Genomic DNA, 13,752 nt, shown 5'->3' with positions numbered 1-13,752 from the left:
ATTTTTTGTTGGATTAACCATCAGTAATGAGTCTGGGAACAAGAAGCTATCCATGGTGGACCATGATCTAATACTCAGTGAAATACTGTACATGTATTTGCATATACTATATGTAACATTTAGCTATAACATAGAAGATTAAATGGCCAGAAATCTTATTGGGCATTTGTAATTACATAAATAATTAGAATGAATTGTCACTAATTAAAAACTTGCCACTTGCATTCTCAGTTGCATGATTTTGAATGATCAGAAATGTGAGCTGTTAGTGACAGTTTACCATCACAATTTATACAATTATATATGTCACCCTAAAGTTCCTACAGAACACAGAAGAAAGCTAGATACAAGTGAAATTCGTTTGTAAAGGGAAAGACAAAAAATTAGTATCTATTCGAGATTTAATGTCATATATCATACTATTTCAACATTATATGTTCAAGTGCACATAAAAAAACTAACTATGCAGTACAAGTTTGTAAAGCACTGACTAACAGAAACTTTCCTAGGCCAATGTAGATTCTCTGGAAAATTTCTGAATTCAGAGTCTCAAAATCCATGTTATGTAGTTTAGGTTCCTAAAATGCACAATTTCCCCAAAATAGAACTTTTTATTTTTTTTAAATGATTCATGTATTTCCTAATTGTGTCTTTATACTGTTTTGCAGAGTCATGTTTACCAGTGTCTTTTATATGCAGAACATAGTGACATCTGAAGAAAACAGGAAGCAAGAAAAAGTAAAAGGCTCGAGACAAATGACAGTATTAGGAATATTTCACCTAAAACAGAAGACTGAATGATATTACCAACGGTATGCAAATTATATTTCTTTTCACCCCATTATCATCTCAGGTGAGACTGTTTATCAAACTATTCTTTAAAGGAGGTAAGAGGGACGGCTTGTAGACAAAGGGCCTTTTCGGCAGCTGCCCCCAGACTATGGAATGCCCTCCCGACTGAGATTCGTCTGGCGCCGACACTGATGACATTTCGGCGCCAGGTCAAAACCTTCCTGTTCCAGAAGGCTTTTAACTGAAATAATATTAGCTGTGGGTCCGATGGCAATTTTATATATATTTTAATTGTATTTTAATTGTTACATATCTTTATTATATTTTAAATGCTGTAAGCCGCCCAGAGACCTTTGGGTAGTGTGGGCGGCATATAAATTAAATAAATAAATAAATAAATAAATAAATAATATAGAAATTTTCTAGTCTGAAAATGATGGTTCTTTTTACCATCTTCAGCTGTTAAGATTCCCTATTCAGATAACCATTAGTTCTAATAAACCATGATTTTCAGGCTAAAAACATGTATGGTGCCAGGATTTTCCATCCTCCCCCTCCTTTGCATGCTACAGTGTAAGACTTCCAGAGTTTATCCAATCAGTTTCCTGTTATACTGTATCTGAACCAACTGTGGCTTAATCTGTGAGTACAAATCAAAATCCATTTCTGCTTGATACCTGGGTTTGTAGTAGAAATTAAACCACAATATTCTGGTTTGTAGTCAAGAGATTATACTACTGTGTCCTCTTTCAGATGTAATAGAGTGTGGTTTAAATAAACCTCAGAGATGGTGCATGAGAGAAGGGCAAGTGACTCTCTGGGCATCAAGTTTGTTTTCAATATAATAATAATAATAATTATGTGCCATCAAGCCAAGTCTGATATGGTAACTCTTCAGATTTTTCTAGATTCAGACCACTCAGAAGTGGTTTATCAAACTGTGGTTTATCAGGCCACAGTCAGTATGACAGAATCAAGCCTTAAGCCCCATTGCCTGTGTTCAGTGGACACTAACAACATAAACCGAGTAATAATGTGCAATAAATAAGAAATGCCTGTACTATATATGGATTACTTAAAAGCCTAATAATTTTTAAAACATAAACCCAATTAAGTTTATGGAATGAACTCAATTAAGAGTTTATGGTGCCCATCACTTCTAAACATAGGAAATGAAGAGATGTTAAGATTCAGTCTTCTTTCACATACTTCAGATCTATGTGCTTTAAGGCAAACTGCCAATCATTTAGGGTGCTGACATTTCGATGGAGGGGTTCAAAATTCTTTTGTAAGTGTGGCTAGGGGAACTAGGATTGAATTTTTGGAGTTCATTAAGACCCCCCTTCATTTCTCCCTTGTTGTTTGATTTATGCTCAGAAGCAATCAAGCTGAGGATGAAACATAAGTGTACAATAGTGGGGACTAGATGAAGGAGAAAGATGGGGCCAATGAGACATTTCAAGAGTGCCTGAGTGATACACACCACTAGCTGTATGGGAATGTTTTCCTGACAACTTTACTTCAAAGAACTTTTGTGTTTGACTGCAAATGGCAGCATCATAATATGCGATACTTCTGCTGCTGTACCAATTTAGTAATTAGAATGCATACTGCACCCAAGGCATCTTTGCTGATGTTCTAAGTGTTAAAATGAGGTCAAATAATTTAAGCCCTCCATATGTTGCCTTAAAAACCAAAATAGCCAGAATCCTATTGTCAATCTATGCCTCTGCAAGGGAAACTACAGAAGCATAGATTGGCAAACTGTAGCTCACTAATAAGGTGCTGGCTGCATTTTTGGGTCATGTACCCAACAGCAATTTAATTTATGCAACTGTAAATCAGCAATAGGATGTTGGAGAATGAGTTCCAACTCAAGCAAACTGAAACAAGGCATTTTCAAATATTAAAACAGCAGGCTTGGTTGAATGACAACCGAAACCTGAATATTCTGTGAGACCATGAGCCAAAATTAAATCAGTTTTGTCCTATAGTTTGGTTAACTAAGCAGCAAGATTCAAGTTTTAAGGTATGCAAAAAAGTCATACTTCTGCTATTTGTCACAATCAGGTTGAGAGGCTAAATAATAATTTTAAAAATCAGCAGCTGATAGAAAACATATTTGAACAAACATACAGAACTAAGGTCAAATATCTTAGCACAGCAAGAGATGTTGACTAGACACTACCTGAAATATGTCTGTTTTGTTCTTTAATAAAGTGATCTCCATCTGCTCATGCCCTTGGAAATCTTTCAGCAGTTCAACCTGCTGTGTTCAAACCCTTCCTAACTCTCTATTTTCCTGTTCATAATTAGGTAATTATATTCTAATCAATACTGTAGATCCTGATTTTACAATGTAAATAAGATAAATGAGATAATGGCTGGGGGTCAATCTCATTCTATTTACAAAGCCTAGCACGTACGTCCAATTTCATTACATTGAGCCTACCTGCACAGAAGGGAGTCTTATCAGCTGGCCTGCAGAAGCCTTAGAATATCAACACTGGGGGAATAGAGAGAGAAGGACCAGGGCTAGTTTAAATGAAGAGTGGAAGAAAAATGTGGCTATAGTTGGCCTATTCGTATGCCACTGTAGTAATTTGCAAAATCAAAACTCCAAATAACTAGAAATTTATTCTGCATTCATAAGACAGATGCAGCACTCTTTGGCTGTAAAAATTATCACCTTAAATTTTTTATAACTACACCCATCCTTAAAGACAACTTCATAATCACTGCTTTAGAAATTGCAAAAACCCTCTCTCCTTTAAATATGTGGCTCCAAATACTCCTCACAATGGTATTCACAAAAGGCATGATTTATATAACACACACTTAAATTCTGAGTATATGCTGGAGTGATACCTATTATAACAACTTCATATGTTACCTGGCAACTGAATTAACCCATCAGGAATCTATATACCACAGAAGGAAAGTGAGGAAATATTGTGTGCCATCAAGCCAATCCCAACATACGGAACCAACCCCTTCCCAGTGGTTTCTACCCTGTTTCCCTGAAAATAAGACCTAACCTGAGAATAAGCCCTAGTATGATTTTTTCAGGATGCTCGTAATATAAGCCCTGCTCCAAAAATAAGCCCTAGTTAAGTGAAACTCCGCCCTCCACCATTGTGCAGCAACCAGAAGATGACATGACTGTATTTAAATAAATGTAGATTGTTGTACATGGAAAAAATATAATATCTCCTGAAAATAAGCCCTATTGCATTTTGGAGCAAAAGATTAATATAAGACCCTGTCTTATTTTCATAGAACCGTGGTGGGTATAAAGTACTCAGAAACAGTGTACCACTCTTTCCTTCTGGAGGCACTCCGAGACTGAGCAGCTTGCCCAAGATTGTGCAGTTGGCAGGCACTTCGTCTCATCATCTGCATTGGGTAGTCTTGCCTGGTCCCTCTCTCTGAAAGGAGTTGAACTCCTAGCACTTGCCTGCACAGCTGTATATTCCTACCAACTGAGCTATACCAGTTCTGGTATAGCAAAGCTTCTCTTCAAATGAAGCAACATTTTAGCAGCAGTTCCTAAGAGAACTGCTCTTTCCCTCCTATCTTTGAGGCCTACAGCTCATACGCAGATAATTGGCACAGCTATGATGTCAGTTATATATATACAGTGGTGCCTCGCTTAACGATTTTAATTGGTTCCAAAAAATTCATCGCTATGGGAAAACATCGCTAAGCGAAACGCGTTTTCCCATAGAGATGCATTAAAAACTGGATAATCCGTTCCAATGGGAATGGATTGCCGTCCTTAAGCGAAAATTGCCATAGGAAACATCGCTAAGTGAAACGTGGTTCCCCCATTTCAATGGGGAGAAAAAAAATCACCAAAAATTCAAAAAGAGTCAGAATGAAGCCAAATTTGGTTAACAAAGGGTTTATTAAGTGCACTAACGATTTCAAACACTCTAAACCCTTTTTAAACAATTTAACACCTTTTAAAAATAGCAAAAATGGAGCTGTCAAAACCATCGTTAAGCAAAACAGGGGGACCTAAACTGTCATCGCTAAGCGAAGCAAGGTCCCGAACATCGCTATGCGAAATTCCCCCATTGGTAACATCACTAACCGGAGCACAAGATCGCCCCAAAAACATCATCGCTAAGCGAATACATCATTAAACGAGGCAATAGCTAAGTGAGGCACCACTGTATCTAATCTTAGTCCTTGCATTAGATGTATTATACTGTACTACTTTTTATTATAACACTTATTACACAGTCCTTGAAGACTTGTTTTCATGTGAACTGATTTAATATTGTTGCCTAAGTGACTAAAGTTTAACACGGCAACAATACAAAGGTTTGTTATTTATTTAATTTTTTAGTGGTTTAAGAAAAGGTATCACCTATTCACATTTGTGTAATATTTGGGACGACACCGGCCCTTTCCTTGTTTTTTCATGGCAACAAAATTGAACTTAAAAAACCTTTTGATCCAAAACACAAATATACCCACTTGAAAATGGAACTGTACTTAAATATTGCAGCAGACATCTTTATTAATATTTTGTTTAAGCAATAAGCAAGATGTGGAACAATGTTAAGGTCACACATAACCTGAGGAGACACAGTTCAGTGGATTATTAGAGCGCATCTTTACCATTTATCTTTTATGATTTAGCTGTGGTCAAATAATTATCTTTGAACTGAATGGGTAACATCTTCATTGGAACATAAAAATAAGCAAAGAAACATAAAACTTAATGAAGAATGTGTTAAATTTGAAAGCAAAAGGAACAGTCTTCTGTTCACCAGAATACAAGGTACATGGGTCTCTGCATTTATTACGTAGTCTCCTCCAATCTTGATTTCTTAAATTAAATTTGTAAATAGCACACGAGAGTGGAGGAGTCACACACCCAAACCCACACATGAAAATGTGAAGAAATACCTCTTATAGAAGCCATGTTTAATTTGTTCTAGTTTCATAGACTCTTCAAGTAACCTGCAAAATTACCACATTTTTCTGTGTATAAGACTATACTTTTATCTAAAATCATTAGACTAAAAATTGAGGGTCGTCCTATTTATAAACGTTAGTAAGCCGAGGAGAAAAAAATCCAAGTGGAGGGGAAAGCAGGGATCACAGTGATCCTGCAGGGCTTTTATCCCTGCTTTCCCCTCCACTTGCTAAGCCTCAGCAAAAGGAAAGCAGGGATCAAAGTGCTGCAGGATCGCTTTGATCCCTACTCCCCTCTCTGCTTGCTAAGTCCCATGGGGCTTAGCAAAAGGAGGGGGGATCAAAGCAATCCCGTGGCTGTATAAGAGATTAAAATGGGATTAAAATGATTGTGCAGTCGTGGAATTGCTTTGATCCCTTTCCCCCTCCTTTTGCTAAGCCACGTGTGGCTTAGAACAAAGGCAAAAAACAGGGATCAAAGCCATCCTGCAGCACTTTGATCCTTTTTACCCTACATTTGCTAAGCCCAACCTAGATTTCTTAATTTTGGGTTAGAAAAGTGGGGGTGTCTTATACATGGATATGTCTTATATACAGAAAAATATGGTAAGTGGTGGTGTTATGCATTTTGTCACTGAAGAGAACTTCCTAATGAACCAGTTCTAAACATAGGAAGTATAACATTTCTATCTATAGCTGAGACTCATTCATATTGTAATAGAGTAGTATTTGATTGTTCAGTTCCACTTTCATAAATAACACTACTACATTCACTGAGAATTTTAAATATTTGTTATAACTACTCTGATATTTTGAACTCATGAGGCCATTTTGCAAAGTGGCTCTATTGTCTGTGTTCTAAATGCAGTCATGCATTTCTTGAAAGTATATGTTATTTTCAATTTAACACTTTATGGTTCCTTAACTATCACATTAAATGTGCTCAATTCTATCTATTCTTTATCAAAGGATATACAGTACTGGAACTAGCACTTGTGATAATTCAGTCTAATTCCCCCCTACATCTACTCGCTACCAATGTTAGGTCATAAGCTGGACAGAAAATATTATGACATAAATTTAACTACACATATTAGGGAGTAACATGTATGGAGCTACACAGGCATTGCACTGTTGCAACACAATTCTTTTCATATATTTAGTTTGAGAAGAGTTTCCAGTTGATTAATTTATATGGAAAAGTATCAATAATATTTCTCAGAAAGAAAAAAATATTAAAGCCATTTCAATTACAGAAACAACCTACTGTTATATAAGCTAATGTTAAATCTGAAGAATGCAAAATTAAAAATAAGCAAGAACACATAAAATGAACAGTATATGAACTATAGAACATAAATGCAATCCCCATGCCACTCTAATTACAGTTTTCACTTCTACGCAAATTAAGAGTTCTTCATGCTAACCAAATAATGAAACCTACCCCATCTACTTCACCCCTTACAGGCACACAGCTGTTCTTTCACCCAAAGTAGAATCTACATTAAAAAAAAGCCAACCTAGAACTATCAACTGCCTTCGTACAGAAACCACCCAGGGCAACAAAATAATCAAGGTTACCAAAAACCTTGCATCTTGCAAACAGTGCTCAACCAAGGCACAGACACACATAAGATATACACAAACATTAGTAAGTAGTGGTTACTAAATAGTTAATAACATCTCCCTCCTAATAAAAAGGACCATGTTACTTAAATTCTACTCAACTACTGCCTAATATAAATGTATTAATGTATTTTACTTTTTATGTTTTGTTTTTAAAACCCTTTAAAACAAAGAAGTGAACATGTGAAGAGTACACTACAATTACACACATAATGAAATTAATGTCCATACTTAGCATAATTCATGCCAACTTTTACAACAAATCCTACCTAAATGATTGATGCATTTAGCATCCTTTCAGTTGATCTTAATGTGCATTCTGAACCCATGTTAATAATATTAGTCTCAACAAAATGCTTATTTCAAACAGTATAACTGAGATTAAATTTTTATTGAACATCTCCAGAGACAATACAGCCTGTAGCCATCCATAGCCATAAGAATACACTAATTCATTATATCCTGTTATTTTATACATCTTATTATTAGTCTGTTTTCCGTTTTTATACTTCAATTATAAAATCTGTTTTAACAGGAAATACTGTATGCATCTTTTTCAGTGCACTAAGATCCTACCATATGCCAAGAATTTCCAGTATTATGGCTGTGATCCAACAAAGTGACAAGTGCATTTGAGTAAATTCACCCAGTGGCAGGCCTCTTTGACTTTTTTTTGGTTAAAGAGCCAAGTCATATCTCAGTTTAAAAACTACAGGTTACTTTTTCATCAAGATGGGTAGATGAGTACCCCAAAGAAATCTCATAGCTTTCCCCACATGAGTCAATACCTTTGTTGGATCGCAACATACATACTTAAACACTACAGGTACATATGCACAAACAGCTTCTTTCAAACAAGGACAAAATGCAAAGTATTATATGTATAATTTATGTCATATTTTGAAAAAGTCATACAAATCCTATGCTGAGAAACAAACATAATTAGCACCTTTTTCTCTGCTATACTAAACAAATACTTGTGTTGTTTTTTTAACTTCTCTCAAAATGATATAGGGATTATTACTGCATTTTGAAGAACATATCACCACTGCAGAACACACAGACTCACTCAGTAAATTTGAAATGAAATAAGAACAAAATCAATTCTATTTCATTATGAGAACGGGTGAAATAATTTACAGATATCTGATTGCCACTACACTGAACATTTTTACAGAAAGCAAGCCTTTAACATATAGCTCCTCAACACATTAGTTTATATAAAATTTTGGTTACTAAGAAGCACAGAAAACAGAGCAACCAACAAATGACAAAGCATTGCTTTTCCCATTCAATAATATCACATTAAGTATTTAAATCCCATAGGTTCCTGTCACTCTTCAGTGAGTCCAAGTACTGTACATCATTTGCCAAGGAATCGCAATGGGAGATGATATTACTTCATAGAACAATTCAGACAAGACATTCATCTGGTATTTTCAGCAATGCACAGAGTAAATGTGCCTGATTAGTGCAATGGAAAAAATCAAGTAAATTAACTGCCTTGCCAGTTCAAGGAACATACCCATTGGTTACATTCTATAAAACCTGGCAAGCAAACCCAACACTAAGAATATGGCAAGGGTAATACAGTATTTTCCTTTAGTTTGGGTCCTACTGAAAGTCTTATCCACAGCTTAAAATCACATTTATAAAAGTAGTTTCCAGGACTGCCTCCGAGGACGAGTTGTGGCAGAGTAGTGTCTCATGAAGAGTATCTATACAGTAAAGTGATAAGAGAAAAAAGATTAACATTTACCATTCTTAACAGTTCTACTGACTTATGAAACATTTCAACATCATAGTAGATTCAGACTGAAAAGAGGCAATGTAGGATTAGTGTTACATTTCTAAATGCATATGGAGGTAAACTAGCTGTTAAGAATCATCCATTTTCCCCTCATTGACTATGCACATTTTAAAAAGAGAGGTGCTGTCATAAATGTGTGAGAAATGGAAGGTGGAGACTCTTTGGCTATATATAAAAAATCAATGAAAACAAACATAACTATATAAAGAGAAGAAGCTTCTCTTAGAACTCTTTACTATACAGCATGATGACACACAAGATCAGCTCCACTTCATATGACCAGAAAGGGAGGGCAGGAAATGACTGACAAATACAAAGCGGCACTTTTCTGCAGCAACTATTTTAAAGCACTCAATAGGCCATCTACAAGTTCTGACATGTATATAAACACACACACATTCACACAAAAAGTGTGTATGTGTGCTACATTACTAGAAAACAATTTTGCTGACTTGGGGGAGCTTTGAGTTTTATACGGTAGTACTACCATGCATCAATCATTCTATTTTCAGTTAACTGCATTAAGTTTCATATTTAAGTCTAACTAAACACAGTAGGAAAACTTGGAAAACGGTTTGCGAGGCACAGACCCAAACATCGTCCAGCGAAAATCACCGATTGGAAACAGTTTTGCGAATTGCTATAGCAATCGCAAAACCTCATCATGATGTGGATTCGTTGTTTTGCGAGGTCATCACCTAGCGGGGCACCACTGTAACCTAGATTAAATGTTCAATTTTATAAGGCAAATACAAATGTCTGCAATAAGTACCCTGTTTCCCTGAAAATAAGACCTAACCTGAAAATAAGCGCTAGTATGATTTCTCCGGATGCTCATAATATAAGCCCTACTCCAAAAATAAGCCCCAGTTAAGTGAAACCCCGCCCTCCACCATTGTGCAGCATTGTGCAGCAACCAGAAGAAGATAACATGACTGTAAAATAAAACATCCCCTGAAGATAAGCCCTAATGATTTTTTTGGAGCAAAAATTAATATAAGACCCTGTCTTATTTTTGGGGAAACAGGATAGATGTGTGTACTAAAGAAGTTTGATTGTTAACCATTTCTCTATACAGTGGTACCTCGACTTGAGATCGTCCCTACATAAGAACGATTCGAGTTAAGAACGGTTCTGTTCACAAAAAGTTGCTTCAACTTGAGAACGGAGCCTTGACTTAAGAACCAAAAAAAGAAAAAAGAAACCTTTCCTGCCCATTTTTGACCTAAATTTACCTTAGGTCAAAAGAAAAAAAAATCACCCCCTAGTGATTAACCAGCTTTGCATTAGTTCCTATGGGAACTAATGCTTCAACTTAAGAACAGCACCTTGACTTAAGAACAAAAGACAGCAGATACGGATTAAATGGTTTTCAGTGCATTCCTATGGGAAATGGTGCTTCGACTTAAGAACGCAGTCCCAACATGGATTAAGTTCTTAAATTGAGGTACCACTGTATTTTATACTTGATTTAGAACTGAAACTGGGAAACAGTATAATGGAACTTAGAGTCAGGCTGAATCTGGAGGTTTTAGATTTATTAATCATATTTACAAATTTACAGTTTAATTTGATCACATATTTTTTATTGGTAAGTCTTGGCTATTTTTCTTGTTTACACTATTCTGGTGGGCTTGGGTTATAAAGAACAAATATTAACTGATCAAAAGAAAAGCCTAATAAACAATTATTTGGGCATGATATTTCACACCCGAAAAGGATATGTTAAAATATTTGAAAAAGAAAGCAAAATCAGTGAGAACAAGAGTATGTACATTTATGTAGTAAACATTCAACCAACTGGCAAATAAATGCTAAGATCTATTTTCCATATTACACAGCACAACCTTGTATTTTTGTTATTTCAGCTACTATACTATATGTTGATGAAATGTGAGCATACCCTGTATATGTGTTCTTTTTCATTTCACTTCTAAATATTAATTAAGCCCCTGATATATTAAAATATCATAACCGTAGCATAAACATAAAATTAGTATACAGAAAGTTGATAGGAATCTGCTTTTTGCACACCTTTTTGATGCCGTTTAGACATGAACATTGTGTCTATATATATTATAGTCTCTAGTTCTGTTCACTTCAGTTAAAACATATTGAAAACGTATTTGTGGGGTTTCAACTTTTTATTTTTTATTTTTCAGGCAGCGGATAACTGGAACTGTGGGTACTGATCTTATGGATATGGAAGTCCTACTGTATAAATTTATGGACCAGAATCCAATTGAAAAATTAAATTTATGGCATAAATTTCAGCAGTTAATCATTGTTACTCATGTAGTTTGTATTTCTTGCCATGCAGCTGGTGAGCAACACGAAATACAAGCCAATTTCTTAACTAGTGCCAGTTAAGAAGTTGCTCCTATATTAACAATTCCTTCTGATTTAACTCAAGATGGTTCTAGAACGATTAAGTGTATACAATTTTGTATGGCACAGAACTAATCTCCTTCTCTGAAATTGAATCATGGCAGATGCAGGACATGTAAAATAATGTAAGAGTGGATCATACAAAAAACCTTCTGTATTCTGTGCTATCTAAAGAAGTGCAAGAGTTAAACAATTGAATTTACCTGCCTAGGATAAAGTGACTGATTCCCAGTAAGGTGTAGTGGATAGAGAGATGGATAAGGATTCTGGAGAACAGGATTCCAATTATCACTCATCCGTGGAAAGGGATAATTAAAAAGGGACAATGGTCGCTTAACCTGGATTTCTTTTTAGATATTGAGGTTTCATTAAAATCATTTAAAAAATTCACACCCTTTCAACAGTAACAAGCTGTTCACTGGTATTAGCTGTGCTAAGAGATTTAAGTTTGGTCATGCTTCAGTTGATTGTAAGGGAATTCTCTCCAGAAGGAGGGAAAAATACATTCCTTTCATTGTGAATAAGCAGTTATCACTGTGAATAAACAATAATCTTGCAGATAGCGGTTTCTGTACCCAGTGTGGTATAGTGGATAGAGTGATGGACTAGGATTCAGGAGACTTAAGTTTGAGTCCCCACTCAGCCATGGAAAGTGAACAGGAGAGTGGAACTGGTAAAACCACTCCTTAAATATCTCACTTGCCTTGAAAGCCCTATTGGGGTCGCTATAAATTGGTTCTGACTTGATAGCACAGACCACACACAGGATGAAGTAAAAGTACAAACTTGGGAGAGTTTTAAAAGAATCTTAGGAAATTAATGAAAATATTGTTACCCACAACTTTTTGTCATGATGGCTATACACCACTGATAGTATTACAGCATAAAAGATATGACACTCAGCTGTTGGGAAACTCAAGCTGGGAGAAGTAATTGGGTGCTGCTTACAGTCATTCTATAGGCATCTGGTTCTGTAGGCATCCTTCAGTCTCGAAAGACTATGGTGGCGTGCTCTGTATGGAGGACTTGGAATAGCGTCTGGTGTGGCTGAGGAGGCCAATTCGAGAGTTACAATCTCTTCCACACTGAAGACAAATCCAATCTGTCCCCTGTCCAGCTCCCTGGTTTTGCCTCCTTTGTGACTTCCTCTTTGCCTCGGCCTACTGGACAAGGGTCTCTTCAAATTGGGAGAGGCCGTGATGTACCGCCTACCTCCAGGCTGAACAATCAGATGTCAGAGTTTTCCATCTGTTGAGGTCTATTCCTAAGGCCTTCAGATCCCGCTTGCAGATATCCTTGTATCGCAGCTGTGGTCTCCCTCTGGGGCGCTTTCCCTGCACTAATTCTCCATATAGGAGATCCTTTGGAATCCGACCATCAGCCATTCTCACAACGTGCCCAAGCCAGCGTAGACGTCGCTGTTTCAGTAATGTATGCATGCTGAAAATTCCAGCTCATTCTAGGACTACTGTATTTGGAACTCTGTCCTGTCAGGTGATACAAAAAATCCGTCGGAGGCAACGCATATGGAAGGTGTTCAGCTTCCTCTCCTGCCGGGCACAAAGTGTCCAGGACTCACTGCAGTACAGGAGTGTGCTCAGGACACAGGCTCTATAGACATGGATCTTGGTATGTGTTGTCAGTTTCTTATTGAGCCATACTCTCTTTGTGAGTCTAGAGAACATGGTAGCTGCTTTCCCAATGTGTTTATCCAGCTCGACATCTAGAGAGAGGGTGTCAGAGATGGTTGAGCCAAGGTACACAAAGTCATGAACAACCTCCAATTCTTGTGTGGAGATGGTAATAGAGGGAGGTGAGTCCACACCCTGGCCCATGACTTGTGTTTTCTTCAGGCTGATTGTTAGTCCAAAGTCTTGGCAGGCCTTGCCGAAACGATTCATGAGGCATCTGGTTCACCACTACTGAAATACAGAAGCCTTTGGTATGATCTGCTAGTTGTCATCGTACATTCTTATGGTAAGATTATCAGGATGACAGTTATTTTATATAATATGGTATTTTCAAGACATTTTTTCTTACACTATAAATACAGTGGTGCCTCGCTTAACGATTGCCTCGTTTAGCGATGAATTCGCATAACGATGTGTTTTTTTAGAAAATAATATGCACCGCATAACGATGTTTCCTATGGGCGATTTTCGCTTAGCGAAGTTTGGGACCATGCTTCGCATAACGAATGCGAATTT

General features: G+C 36.6%; 1 protein-coding gene across 8 annotated transcripts in view; it reads right to left on the bottom strand.

Moving 5' to 3' along the window:
* The window catches only part of PHF14 (PHD finger protein 14), a 177,095-nt gene that overhangs the window by 69,527 nt on the left and 93,816 nt on the right, over positions 1-13,752 (bottom strand). The window contains exon 17 of one of the 8 annotated variants that reach the window (XM_020781719.3): positions 7,720-9,065. The exons of the other annotated variants lie outside the window; for them this stretch is intronic. Coding sequence (XP_020637378.3) covers positions 9,053-9,065 — 13 coding nt within the window. The 3' untranslated portion in view covers positions 7,720-9,052. Of the gene's footprint in view, positions 1-7,719; positions 9,066-13,752 lie in introns of those variants that run through there. 8 annotated transcript variants of the gene reach the window in all.

Source organism: Pogona vitticeps, chromosome 6, assembly GCF_051106095.1.
Source record: "Pogona vitticeps strain Pit_001003342236 chromosome 6, PviZW2.1, whole genome shotgun sequence".
Taxonomy (NCBI): Eukaryota; Metazoa; Chordata; class Lepidosauria; order Squamata; family Agamidae; genus Pogona; species Pogona vitticeps.
This window is presented reverse-complemented; position numbering and strand designations above follow the sequence as displayed.